Here is a 14,717-nt window from a genome sequence, read left to right on the forward strand (position 1 = left end):
TGCTTTCCTTTGAATATTAACTGTATATTCCAACCAAACCTTGAAAGGCAGATGACAAGATTTGCCATACCTGGAAAGCAAATGTGATTTCGTATAACACAATGGTTTGTTGGACCTTCACTGTACCTTTGCTGCTGAGGAATTGGCATTAGTCAGAAAGTTAGACTGATGCCGGTTATACTTGTGATTACAAACTCAGTGGAGTTTTCCTTATTCAAACTTGTTCTGACGGCAGCTCTGCCTTGAGGGCAGGACAGAAGACAGCCCTTACTGTCAATAACACACCCACCCCTCACTAGCTTGTCAGCTGCCTTGTAGAGGGGGCAGGTACTAGCAGCCTGCACCTGTCATGTCATTTGTCAATCAGTCCCAAGGCCAATCAACAGGTAGCTGATTGGCATCTAGAGCTGCCAGTCGCAATCCCTACACATCATAGTAGAGGAAAACTGCCAAACACAGCTGTCAAATTATTCTAATAGTTTGCTCTATGGGGGGGAACATGATGTCCATACGTTATGTGCAGACATCGATATAATGTAAAATGAACGTGGCCACAAGCCAAATAAAATTCATGTAAAGGGTTAACGATTATTTGAAGGCAGCGTCAATGGCTTTATGTAATACTTTATGCAAGACTGACCAGAATTGCAAAGGTAGTTCCTCTATCTGTGTAAATCGTATCCATTCGCTTGGCATTACGCCCAAACTTCTCCGTTTTTTTCTCTTGCTGGTGAGCTGGTGTTGAGCTGAATTGGTATTCCCTGGAATCCCGGAGGCCTGGGGTTTGTTCGCCGTGGGGGGCCCAGCGATCAAAGCCAGGGCCCAGGAAGAGGGCTGTGTGTGCAGCTGCTGATGGCATCTGATGGGATATCTGCTCTGCCCGTTTCCACTCAATTGGGGAACACTGCTACAGACCTTGTGCTATTATTCACCAGGTTATGTTAATGTTGAAATAGACCCTTATCTGGATGTCAGTGCTACATAGTTGAGAAATATTGAAATAAACAGTCTTGAGTTAAAAAGGGGTAGGGGGCTTCTGCACAGCAGTACGTCTCCTTCAAGGTGCTGTTTCTGGCAGGTTTTAGATATTATTTTGAGATGCTGGTTTATTCTCTAAATAATGGCATAAATGCATTTGATGTTTATGCATTTCTTCAATTTCTATTTGAGTGAGGTGTCAAAACTTTTAAAAATGAAAGCACAAGTAAAATGTTCATTGGCATTTCACATCCTTAGAGCATTGTTGTCAAATTGAAAATATTTTATATTTGGTGATAATGCAACCAAATGTTTTCTTGTTCCTCTGTTTCAGAACCGAATGGATAAAAAATACATCCTGGTATGGCAAGATTCTCCATGGGCAGGCACCTTCATTTTGCTAGTATTGAGAGAGATGTCTTTACCGGCACCTGATTTATTCAATGAGATTGCAATGGGAGCCTCAGCAAATGGGTGTCAAATTGGAGGAGAGAAATCCATTAAACAATGGAGTAACGTTTTACTAAAGGTAAGGCATGTTGCTTTACATAATTAAGAAATATCTTCTTATTTCATTTCAGAACTTGTGGCATTTTTCAATATCGAGCCTATTCATTATGTTATGTCTTCAGTCACATGGGCCTGCAGCCTAAGACCTGAGCTCCTATTTATAATGAGACACAGATGTCAGGCAGATACAGTATGCCTGTGAGCAGTGCTGCATGTCCTCCTCTCTTCATCATCATCATATAGAATAGCCCATGGTTAGGTGTGGTCTTTCAAATGGTTTTCTTCATCGAGAGAATAGAGCATTCTATTACTAGCGCACCAATCTGCTGCTGTTTCTGTATCTCTTCTGAACATATTTCTTGGAAATGTTATACACACCGCACACTTCTTGCTGTGCAGTCATATGTAGACACTCCAGATAATAAATGCTTATACCATGGCAATGTTTGAATACTCATTTCTGATTGGCTTGAAGGGCATTCTAGAGTGCATTATTTCCCTATGGCGCACGGTAGAATTTTGGAAACAAAAGTGAATTGAAAACATCAATGGCATTGTTGAATTTGATTTTCATAATAGAAAGCTAGGACTGATGGTTTGGTTAGCGAAACTAGAAATACTGTTTGGTTACCATCTAGTAAACTTGCTAGCTACTTCAGTGGAATTTAAACACATTTCTAGCAGCAAATTAACACGTCTAGCGGCAAATGTGTTAAATTACAGCCATGGTATAAAAGGGACAATCGACTCGTTGCTCTCTGCGTTCTCTGGAAAATAATGCAACTCCGTGGAAGGTCAGTTCCACTCCGCTAGTGTGTCGTTCATTAGTTTCCATAGAATGCATAGCCTCTTATCCCTTACATAATGACTACATGTACATGTGTCATAGAGGAGGTGTGATTAGTGCAGGGGCACTGCACTCCAAGTCACTCTATGTTGACAGACAATTCCTCTAGTCAGCCATTCTGTGTCATATGAGACCTCTGGCATGCCGTGTGCCCTTGTGGCTACAACGGTTGAATAATAGTGCACTTGAATTCAACTGCAAGGACTTCGTCAGGAAATGTTCACAGAGGCAATTCTCTATAGGAGAGAGAAAGTTCTGACTTAAAGAACTGTATGTCGCTGTAGTTTACAACTTGTCCTCATTGTTTATGGCTGATTCCAGCATTATGGAAATGACATTTGCATGAAAAATCACAACTTTAATGTCTCACAGAAGGGACAAACAAAATATAAATGAAACGTTTCATGTGTGTGTCTATAGTACCCCTTGGGGTGAGTGTACATCCCCTAAAAGTGGACTTCTAAATATTGGCATGTTGGAGAAATAAAGATATTAAGAAGTGTTATGGATGTTAAATTAAATGGACACACTATTTGGGGAGACTAATGCTGCGCATCCCGAGTGGCACAGTGGTCTAAGGCACTGCTTGATCCCAGGCTGTGTCGCAGCCGGCTGCGACTAGGAGACCCATGAGGTGGCGCACAATTGGCCCAGCATTGTCCGGGTTAGGCCGGCCGGGTTGTCCTTGTCCCATCGCACTCTAGCGACTCCTGTGGCGGGCCGGGCCCAGTGCACACCGACACGGTCACCAGCTGTACGGTGCTGCTGGCTTCCGGGTTAAGCGAGCATTGTGTCAAGAAGCAGTGCGGCTTGGCGGGGTTGTGTTTCGGAGGACGCCCGGCTCTCGACCTTCGCCTCTCCCGAGTCCGGACGGTAGTTGCAGCGATGGGACAAGACTGTTACTACCAACTGGATATCACAAAAAAGGGGTAAAAAAATCAAACAAAAAGAATAATAAATAAACAAACATAACTACAGGCAGCCTGAATAGAATACAAGGCCAGGCACCACCTTTTTAAAAACAAATTATCTTTCCTCCAGTGTTAGTTATGAAGATGAGATGTCAATGAAGCAATACAGACTCGTTGAATGTAGACACAAATATAAGATGTTTTTGTATTTAAAAAAAAAGAAATATTGTAACAAAATATGCACATGAAACAATATTCATGTGCTTATATTGCCGATCCACTAATTTCCGTTTGATAAATACAAACAAATTGTTGATACACTCTTTTCATCTTTCTATCTAAAAAAACAGCACTGCATTGTATGAGAAATCAGAATATATTTTCCAAGAGAATCTTATCTAGAACACATCATTTTCAAGATATCAACAATTACTTCAGGGCAGAAGAATACTTCTCAGAACAAGCCGACAAAATGTGGTGAATTCACAAGCTTTTGAAACTAAGATATGATACATCAATATCCATCACATCCACAACCGTTATGGACGTTAAGGATATCATTGCGCTGAAAAAGGATCCTCATAATGAAATGTAAGAAACCAATTATAGACCATATGAAACCTTGTTGAAAGTTGGCTTTACAGAGAAAGTTTCAAGATGATCCAATGTAAGGTGCATATTTTACAACAAAAAAATCCTGGATGGATGTTACATTGCCTGTCCCAGTCACCCCACTATCTTTATAAGATAGTAGAACATAAAATAAAACTTTGGTCTGTATTGCTTCTTTAACATCTTCATAACTAACACTGGAGGACAGCTGTGAGTTGAAAAATAAGCTCTGTGAGCCCTTTCTGAAAAGCCTTTTTTGAGACTTGGCAGCCTACTCTGTAATGGTCCAAATTCAGGCAATTTCCTACATAAACTGGTCAAATAAAGCTTGAACTCCAACATATAGAATAATGATCAACGTGGTTTCATTTGGAAATGACTAACTTTATGTATACATGCTCAGGTTGACCTTCCCACAGAATCACCCTTATCTTATTTGTATTGCACAGTGGTGTATTTTGAAGCACACCATTGTGGCATAAAATCTGCACTTCAAAGACAAGACTCAAAAGAATATAACAAGAATTGAACCTTCATACAACCTATTTCTCAGAGTCTTTCGTATTTGTCCATCTTACTTTAATAAAAAACAATAAAAAATGAATTGACTTGATAAGAAGAGTCAAAGAAAAAAAGGATGAGGTCACTGCATTCTCAGAAGAAGATGGCTCCAGGCCAATCATATAAAGTAGATCATTTACAGTACATGACACACACCTTACTGTTGTTAAATTTTTTGCCATTGGAGGTGAAAAAGTTTATGAACAAAAAAAGATAAATTGATAAATACCAGCAAATAGCTTGAGCAAGGTCAAAGCACATTTGTATTTTGTAAGTGCACACAAAAATTCAGCCCGATGAGAAATTATTTTGAAAAAAAAAATTTCTTCAAAATAATTATTTTTTGGTGACAAATGTGTCATTAATTGAATAGAAATGACATTTGAAGTTGGAAGTTTACATACACTTAGGTTGGAGTCATTAAAACGTGTTTTTCCAACCACTCCACAAATGTCTTGTTAACAAACTATAGTTTTGGCAAGTTGGTTAGGACATCTACTTTGTGCATGACACAAGTCATTTTTCCAACAATTGTTTACAGACAGATTATTTCACTTATAATTAATTCACTGTATCACAATTCCAGTGGGTCAGAAGTTTACATACACTAAGTTGACTGTGCCTTTAAACAGCTTGGAAAATTCCGAAGATAAAATAAAGTGGTGATCCTAACTGACCTAAGACAGGGAATTTTTACTAGGATTAAATGTCATGAACTGTGAAAAACTGAGTTTAAATGTATTTGGCTAAGGTATATGTAAATGTCCGACTTCAACTGTACACCTTAGCCAAATACACCTTAGCCAAATACATTTAAACTCAGTTTTTCACAATTCCTGACATTTAATCCTAGTAAAAATTCCCTGTCTTAGGTCAGTTAGGATCACCACTTTATTTTAAGAATGTGAAATGTCAGAATAATAGTAGAGAATGATTTACTTCAGCTTTTATTTCTCTCATCACATTCCCAGTGGGTCAGAAGTTTACATACACTCAATTAGTATTTGGTAGCATTGCCTTTAAATTGTTTAACTTGGGTCAAATGTTTCGGGTAGCCTTCCACAAGCGTCACACAATAAGTTGGGTTAATTTTGGCCCATTCCTCCTGACATAGCTTGTGTAACTGAGTCAGGTTTGTAGGCCTCCTTGCTCACACACGCTTTTTCAGTTCTGCCAACACATTTTCTATAAGATTGAGGTCAGGGCTTTGTGATGGTCACTCCAATACCTTGACTGTGTTGTCCTTAAGCCATTTTGCCACAACTTTGGAAGTATGGTTGGGGTCATTGTCCATTTGGAAAACCCATTTGTGACCAAGCTTTAACTTCCTGACTGATGTCTTGAGATGTTGCTTCAATATATACACATAATTTTCCTACCTCATGATGCCATCTATTTTGTGAAGTGCACCAGTCCCTCCTGCAGCAAAGCACCCCCACAACATGATGCTTCCACCCCCGTGCTTCACGGTTTGGATGGTATTCTTTGACTTGCAAGCCTCCCCCTTTTTCCTCCAAACATAACAATGGTCATTATGGCCAAACAGTTCTATGTTTGTTTCATCAGACCAGAGGACATTTTTCCCAAAAAGTACGATTTTTGTCCCCATGTGCAGTTGCAAACCGTAGTCTGGCTTTTTTATGGTGGTTTTGGAGCAGTGGCTTCTTCCTTGCTGAGCGGCCTTTCAGGTTATATCGATATAGGACTTCTTTTACTGTGGATATAGATACTTTTGTACCTGTTTCCTCCAGCATCTTCACAAGGTGTTGTTCTGTTCTGGGATTGATTTGCACTTTTCACACCAAAGTATGTTCATCTCTAGGAGATAGAACGCGTCTCCTTCCTGAGCGGTATGATGGCTGCGTGGTCCCATGGTGTTTATACTTGTGTACTATTGTTTGTACAGATGAGCGTGGTACCTTCAGGCGTTTTGAAATTGCTCCCAAGGATGAGCCAGACTTGTGGAGGTCTACAATATTTTTTGAGGTCTTGGCTGATTTATTTAGATTTTCCCATGATGTCAAGCAAAGAGGCACTGAGTTTGAAGGTTGGCCTTGAAATACATCCACAGGCACACCTGAAATTGACTCAAATTATGTCAATTAGCCTATCAGAAGGTTCTAAAGCCATGACATCATTTTCTGGAATTTTCCAAGTTGTTTAAAGCCACAGTAAACTTAGACTTCTGACCCACTGGAATTGTGATACAGTGAATTAATCTGTCTGTAAACAATTGTTGGAAAACTTACTTGTGTCATGCACAAAGTAGATGTCCTAACCGAGCTGCCAAAACGATAGTTTGTTAACAAGAAATTTGTGGAGTGGTTGAAAAACGAGTTTTAATGACTCCAACCTAAGTGCATGTAAACTTTTGACTTCAACTGCATATTTCCCTCCACGTGGGCCAGCCCACTACCAATTAGAGTTCTAACCAATGAGCTCTAGCCCCTTGCATTTGAGTGACAGCTAGGAAGAGGCATGCCCAGCATTACCCAATGAGATTGCAGGGCAGGCCCAACAGCTCAGTGGGCACAGGAGAGAGAGAGAGCAATTAGTTGGTGCACATATCTGCACATATGTGACGTAGTACGCAATTTTTGGGGACCACTTTTGGCTCCTGAGTGGTACTTTCAGAACTACTGGCTAAAAAGTATACAAAAGTACACAGAGAATCTCTTTAATAAAATGTTTTTTTGAAGCACATACAGTCAGTCATATCTAACCTCAACCAGGTTACAACAACACTGGGTGTAACTAAGTATTCCTCAATATGTTGTTTACTCTGATCATTTTACACAACACCAGGACCTCCAATTCTAGAAGGGCTGCACATATGCCAGATTTGTGTTGGCTCATTCTGTTGCATTGCAGGTGTAAAATCCCCCCTAAAATATAATGTAGTTGAAAAATATGTACAGTCATTCTCTGTACTTTTTGAATGATCTAATCTAATCAAACCATCAAGACCAGTAATGGCTTTCTGCATTCCAATGGCCTTTGATCTCAGTACAGTAAAGCCTTGAGATTACAGACCTGATTGTTTGCAGGAATGTGCAGCTACTTTGCAGGTCTAGATCAACACACAACGTGTGATACACAGTCAAAACACACAATGCCCTTGCAAATATACATTCCAGTAAAAATAAATGTTAATTCTTACTCCCTTGTGCATTTCTTAAAGGGGGCTAAAGATTCGAATAGCAAGTTGAAAGGCACCTGCATGAACTTTTGTCTAAGCATTTCTCTCCTTTGGTCAGGTGGAGGAATACAATCACAGGCATACCTTTGATCTTTATCTCTTTACAAGCTGTGAGAAGGGAGCTAGAAGAGTTAAAGAGTACCATCATACCACCCTGCATTTCTCTTTGGTAAATTCCCGGCAGAGCTGATAGAATTAAATGATACGATACAATAATTCATTGGCTGTTGTAATGTGGTGGACATATGGTGATAATAGACCTCTCTCTGGCTCTCTTCTTGTGTGACATTCAAGGCAGTTAAGCTGCACTCCACGTTCATATTCCCTGTGTGTTGATATTGATGTTTCACGGACATTTTCAAAGTGAACTAACTACAGTACAGTGGCAGCAGGCAAACACAATAACTCCATTCTTCATTATTCTGTGCCAACCTTATACATAAAAGAACAGGGGGAAAGGACAACCACATTAAATTATTACTTGCCTTTTTGAATCTATATTCTCAAAACAGTTCCTTGGCAAAAGTTCTTGTGAAAATATTGTAAATAGCGTTCGTAAAGAGACAGGTGGTCCACTGTCTCTTATTGCCACATCATCTGCTTTTACACGCGGCATTGTTCCTTTCCTTACAAATGTCATGTTTATCTCTGTAAGGGTATGGCTTATATTTTTTTTCCCTGATATCAGCGTTTTCATTTGAACGGTGTAGATGTAACGTTATCATTCTAGGCTTTTGCTTTGTTTAGATGGTTTGATCAGGTTGTCTTTATCATCATCAATATATGTGATAAAATATATTGTCGTCTGGGTAGAGAAAGCCTAGCTACACTATAGAATATTTGAAGAGAATGCACATCATCCCTCTCCCTCCAGTTCAGCCCCCCGTCCCCCCCCCCCACCCCATTTCTTCTACACCGCGGCAGTATGTTTTTTGAACGCTGGTGGCGCTGTACATCTTCTGAACCACCACACAGACAGGAGTGAGAGACAGCCATGGAGAGGTGGAGAACGGACTGTTTTCTTTGTTATTTTTAAACTCTTCCTATTCGCATCTATGACACGATTCACAGTGAGCTGTACAAGCAAAAATTCCCGATGCACTCGAAAACGGCAAGTAGGTTTTCACAGGTGAAGTACAGAGTACTTTTTTTTCCAGCTCATGGTTTGGGATTGCGGTAGCCGGAGATGATATGTGCCATCGCTTTGCTCTCTCTCTCTCTCGGTGTGTGTGTGTGTGTGTGTGTGTGTGTGTGCGCGCGCTAGTCAATTCCGAGATCGAGTGTTCTATCTCTGCTGCGTCTTTTAGCAATTCTGAAAAATGGTGGGGTGTTGGTCGTGAATATTCTTTGAACATTAATTACCTAAGATACTTACATTTTAGTAGGCAAATAGTGTTGCAAAGTTGTGTACTAGTCGGTCGGCTGCGGAAGGGCCTGGCTGTGTGTACGGAGTTTGTTTCTGCCTCCCCTCCCCCATCCGTTTCTGCTGCTCATACTCAGAGGCCAAGACATGAATGCAATGAATGTGGGGATCACTTCAAAGCATTAGGGATGGTAGGGAATGGGTGTAGTAATACAGTTATAGTAGCGACAGATTACACTCTTTGGAAATGTACGTGCATATTACGAAACTGAAGACCGCAACACAGTATTTGTGAATGTGCGCATGATAATACTTGCACGATCTGCGTGTTCCCAGTTGGAATCATATCACAGCCTGTTCTTGATAATGTGACCTTGCTATTTTGGTAAATGTGCTACTACGTAGGCAACATTGTGGTTTAAAAGAATTCCAGCATCAATATTTTTACTTTATGTTTGTTCCAGTATAACGTCAGCTTCCTACATGTTTGTTACGTTGTTGCTGGAAGGCTATGTTCCTAAGTTACTTGATTCCAACAGTGTTGTTTTGGTATTGTACAAAGTGGAAGTTGTGAATTCATTGTAGGCTTCGTTTTTCATTCTCACCTAAGCTTTACCCCCTGATCTTTAAATTGAGCCGTTTTAATTAAAGCAGTAAAGAGGATAACTTAGATTTAAGGTTTGATATTGACATGACCAATTGCATATAATGTTGATGATTGTACAAATCATTCTGAGCAGTTGGCTGAACTAATGCCCAGTGGTCAAAGCAGTTGTCATTAGCTAACGTCCACACCTACTGTGTCAATAAAGATCAAGTTCTTATTTACAATGAGACCTCTCAGATAGCAGGGGCAGCACGTATAACACACAAATAGGTTAAGCAATATCATAGATACAACAGTCAAAAGTACACACAATGGCCATTCAGCAAGAGATTGAGTAATGTGCAGCATTTAATTAAGAGGCAGTGGGAAAACACATGCTTTTATCAGTTAAAATCTCAGACAGTTTGTTTTTAAAAGTACCAGTTGGCTCAAAATAGCATAGTTTTAGTGTTTTTTTTTTTGAGGCATGGTCCAGTCTCTAGCAGCAGGTAATTGAAAAGCATTTTCACCAAAGATACTGAGTGTCTTGTGGACTGCCAGGTTTATGTAATTGCTGGATCTCTGGTTGTTGGTAGTGTGGAGTCTTAGTATAGTGAGCTGAGATAAAGGGAGGTCTTGCCGAGGAGGGATTTGTATATGAATGTGAGCCAGTGGGTTTTATGTCATACATGTAGTTAATGAATGACTATAAGTCACAGGGGTTGTGTTTGGAATGGGGCACTAGTGACAAAGCTTATGGCAGAGAGGTAAAGTATGTCCAGTTTATTGAGGGTGGACTTTGGGGCCATATTGTAGATGACATCACCACTATCCAGGATGGGAGTATTGTCATTTGGACCATGGTGTGTTTAGCACTGTGTGTCAATTAAGATTTGTTCTGGTAGAGAAATTCTGGACTTGACCTTTGCTTGAAGATTATTGATGTGTGTGTGGAATGATAGTGCCAGATACCCAGGTATTTATATGAGCTGACATTCTAGGTCAGTTGGTGTCTAGATAGATGAGGACATTCTAAAGATATTGAGATCCTTGAAATGTAACATTTTAAAGAGATGTACTACTCCTGCTACTAGAATTGAGCGTATCCCATTTTTGTGTAGGTTCATCATCTCCGTCAACGTGAAAAGGAGAGATTGAGGATAGTTAGCGTTTCATTGCACTGTGATGTGTAAAAGACCCTGTCTGTCCACTCCATAGTTCCCGGACAGCCACAGGGGAGGGCCACTTCCTCCAGGTCTCAGCAGGGACTGAAAATATTTGGCTCAAGGTCGTCCTCTGATATGATCAGTCGGAGTGCCTGCCTGGCTGCATTCACCACACACAGCAGCCATGGTCACAGCCACGGTCACAGCCATGGCAGATTGGGCTCTGCCTGCACCCCACGGTTCCTCTTTTAACCTCCAGAATGCTCTGCCCTTGTCGCGCTATTTCATGCTCAGGGTCGGCTCCTGTAGTACACTGCTCACATCTGTGTCTGTCATCGGTGGCCTCAAGTGGAGTTTTTGTTCTCTCTATCCTTTACATGACACATGTCAAACATGCAAGTTTATTTTCAATGGTGAAGAGGGGTCAATGTGCACATCTGTCTCTACTTACAGGAGAAAACAAAAACAAAATAAGAACCTGACAGTTTTAAAGAATGGAAGGAAGAGGAACCCTACTACTCGGTGTCCGTAACCCTTTTCCGTTCAGTTATTTTCAGCCAACCATTCCAAGTCAGAAATACATTCAATAGGATTGTCATGAAGCGGTTAGGCTATATCTGAAGTAGTGTTCTTTATTTTCGCTACCTCTGTATTTTATAGAATAGATTTCATTCACACTAACATATAGCCTAGCCGCAGTTCAGAAACCCAACAATAGAAATATGTTCTAGAATCTTCTGATGTTAAGGTATTGCTGTGGGGAGTCATTAATGGAACGTGCTAATCTGTGTGAACATATGACACACAGATCACTTTTTTTCATGAGTATCGATTTCTTCAATGCCCTTTGCTTTAGGGGGATATTGAATTTTATTTCTTAATAGTCAAACTGTTTTTTCAACCTTTTAAATGGGTGCTATCTATGTGAGCAATGGAATAATTTATGGCATCTCTGTTTTGGCAGGATTTCTTTTTGAAATATTAGACTTGTGTGAATTCTAAGCTTAGACATAGATATGCAGTCTGCTTTTATTTTCTCAGTATTGAATGGATTTCCAATTTGTCTCAAACGTTTGTTCTTTTTTTACTAAGTTGTCAAAATTAGATATTAAACGTCTTGAGTCATTGCCTGTGAATACGTTTAAACGTGTGTTTAAAGCTCCCACTCATTGTATATTTTTGTATTTTTCTTACAGGAGAAATTCTTTCACGGTGGCATAAGTAGAGGGGTAGATCTGATAGTTCTGCGCTGTGGGCTGTACTGGGACGGGGTGGATGGACGCTGTGAACATGAGCGTGGGCGACAAGGTGGGGGGTTACCTGGTGGATCTGGGAGGCAGCTTCACTGAGGATGCCCCCAGACCCCCGGTCCCTGGGGAGGAGGGAGAGCTGGTGTCCAGCGATGGACGGCCCTACGGCCACGGCTTCTATTCCTTCAAGAGCGAGATCCTCAAGAACGAGGCCTCCACGGCCACGCCCAGACGACCTGACCTGGACCTGGGCTATGAGCCGGAAGGCAGCGCCTCCCCCACGCCGCCCTACCTTAAGTGGGCAGAGTCTCTGCACTCCCTCCTGGATGACCAGGATGGTATCCACCTGTTCAGGACGTTCCTCAAGCAGGAGGAATGTGCCGACGTGTTGGACTTCTGGTTCGCCTGCACTGGCTTCCGGAAGCTCGAGGCCAACGAGGGCCAGGGCGAGGAGAAGAAGCTGAAACTGGCGAAAGCCATTTATAAAAAGTACATCCTGGACAACAATGGAATAGTCTCGAGACAGATCAAACCGGCCACCAAGAGCTTCATCAAGGACTGTGTGATGAGGCTGCACATTGACCCGGCCATGTTTGACCAGGCTCAGACTGAGATTCAGACTATGATGGAGGAGAACACCTACCCGCTGTTCCTCAAGTCCGATATCTATTTGGAATACACCAGGACTGGGGGGGAGAGCCCTAAGCTCTACAGCGACCAGTGCTCTGTCTCTGGGGGCGGGAAGGTTTTACCAGGGTATTTGCCCACGCTGAACGAGGACGAGGAGTGGAGATGTGACCACGAGCTGGAGGAGCAGCAGGAGAGTGATCCCACTCCCAGCAACCGGCTCACTCAGAAGCTGCTTCAGGAGACGGCTTCCCAACGCGTCACCAGCACCAAGAGATTCCAGGACAGTCACGAGTACAGGTAAATCCTCTCCCGACATCCTCTCTCTCTCCAGTCTCTATAGCTATCTAGCTACTCTGTGCAAGTGCTGAATTAGAAATAAACTTGTCCTCCCCCCCTCTGTGTGAGTGCTGCCTGAAGTCGGAGATGAAAAGTGGCTCTGAGTTTAGCACAGCGGACAGCTTAAGATGAGAGGAATGCAGTGTAGGCAGAGGCCTTTAAGTACCTGTGATGGCGAGGCAGTGGCAGGGGTCGAAGGGAGAGCATTTGCTGGTTGTTAGAAGGTGGAGGCAGACGCTCTTTGTGTTCCCCACGCAGGTGTCCTGTGAATGGCAGGCTTTTCTAGTGGACGAAAGGTTCTCTCAGAGAAAAGCTCAACATGATTTCTCTTTTGACTGTGGGAAATGGAGAAGTCTGGTTTAACTGCAGCAGAAAGTCAAAGGAAGTATTCCCCAATGAACCTGGCACAAAAAAAGGAAGCACTCCCCATATTTCTGTTCTGGATGACTAGAATAGGATTGTAAAATTACGGTCTTGTTTATCTGTCTTCCATTCTTTAATTAATAGTAATATGATGCTTATGTTATATTTGACAGACATCTTTGTGTCACAGCCTTGTGTAATTTCAGTTGCGCAGAACGGGATTGTGCGATGTGACTGACTACTTAACTCTGATCCTCGTCCTGTTGGAACAGAAACGGCCCGTCTGGGCTTTTTAGGCCTACAAATGTTCCTGCCAAAGTCTGTGAATTAAAAATCAGTCTTTTTTTGAAAGATATATTCACACATCTCTGAATTTCTTCCATATTTGTCACTAAGCAAAGCTTCTATTATCACCAGTTGTGAGAATAATATGTGGAGGGATTTTGCGGATTTATTTAGCCTTGCTCTGAAATATGTAAGAACACAGCATTTTTACTTTTCAGATGCGCTTAAGGATACTGTATTCACTTTTGGCATTGTCTGGTGCAGAGATTGAAGATTGCAGAATTCTATCCCTAGAAGTTGTCCCTCTTTTCTATCAACAGTCTTAGACAAACCTTGACATATGCAGAAGTTGCAGTAGCACAGAATGTGTTGAAGAGTTGTGGTTGCAGGGCTGAAGTACTTGAAATCAGTCTTCAATTAGCCTGACTAAAAAAGTAACGTTTCCAAGTCTTTGTTTTAAGTTTAGGACTAGTGTTGTGATTTTGGAAATAGGTCTACTCAGAAATAGCACATTGTTTAGACTATTGGCCTATGCTAAGGAATATTGTTTTGTCTGACTTTAGTCTTTTTGGATGCTCCGGACAGTGTTTTTAGTATAGTTATAGCGTATAGGCCTATATGTTGCCTTTTCTCATTTCCAGCTGGCCTATAAATGTGACAAAATGAAAGACTAGGATATTTGAAAACCACAGACACTCCCCACTCCACCCCACTTCTGATTGTGTATTCTATGGCCCCTGGATAGGATTTGCTTTAATTAGTGAGAGCAGTGCATTTTTGAGGTTGTTTTCAAATGACTATTTCATTAGGTCTAGTATTTGGCGGAAATTACAGAAAGATTACCCTCCATTTTTAAATAGCCTTTTAGCATCACCCTTCGGGTTTTTGTCCAACTAAATGTTGCACCAGTCAGGTGTCTCTTAATGTGTGAAGACCAGAATCCAGGGAATTCAAAGGGAGCAGCTCTGTAGTGAAGATGAATATGGAGAATTATTTTTTTTCTTCTTCACAGTTGTGTAGTAATGCACAAAAAATGTTGCGGGATATTTGTACGTTGTTTTCAGACAAGCGGGTGATAGCCGCAGCGAGTCACTGTTCTTGTAGAGACAAAGCTCTCTGA

General features: G+C 41.4%; 1 protein-coding gene and 1 long non-coding RNA gene across 8 annotated transcripts in view; one reads left to right on the top strand and one right to left on the bottom strand.

Moving 5' to 3' along the window:
- Positions 1–1,315: 1,315 nt before the first annotated feature.
- Positions 1,316–14,717, top strand: part of LOC106607340 (axin-1) — a 33,754-nt gene continuing 20,352 nt past the window's right edge. For 3 of the 7 annotated variants that reach the window (XM_082976601.1, XM_082976606.1, XM_082976605.1), the window contains exons 1-2: positions 8,554–8,747; positions 11,930–12,910. In XM_082976601.1, coding sequence (XP_082832727.1) covers positions 12,009–12,910 — 902 coding nt within the window. In that variant the 5' untranslated portion in view covers positions 8,554–8,747; positions 11,930–12,008. Of the gene's footprint in view, positions 1,508–3,118; positions 3,265–8,553; positions 8,748–11,929; positions 12,911–14,717 lie in introns of those variants that run through there. The other 4 variants (XM_082976604.1, XM_082976603.1, XM_045720540.2 and 1 more) reach the window with 4 other exon arrangements.
- LOC123743443 (uncharacterized) lies at positions 2,673–9,123 on the bottom strand. Its single transcript, XR_006770231.1, has 2 exons — positions 8,994–9,123; positions 2,673–3,244 (listed from the first exon to the last, which is right to left on the bottom strand). It is a non-coding gene; the product is annotated as an uncharacterized LOC123743443 (long non-coding RNA).

The sequence above is a fragment of the Salmo salar genome, chromosome 06 (assembly GCF_965601325.2).
Source record: "Salmo salar chromosome 06, fSalSal1, whole genome shotgun sequence".
Classification (NCBI taxonomy): Eukaryota; Metazoa; Chordata; class Actinopteri; order Salmoniformes; family Salmonidae; genus Salmo; species Salmo salar.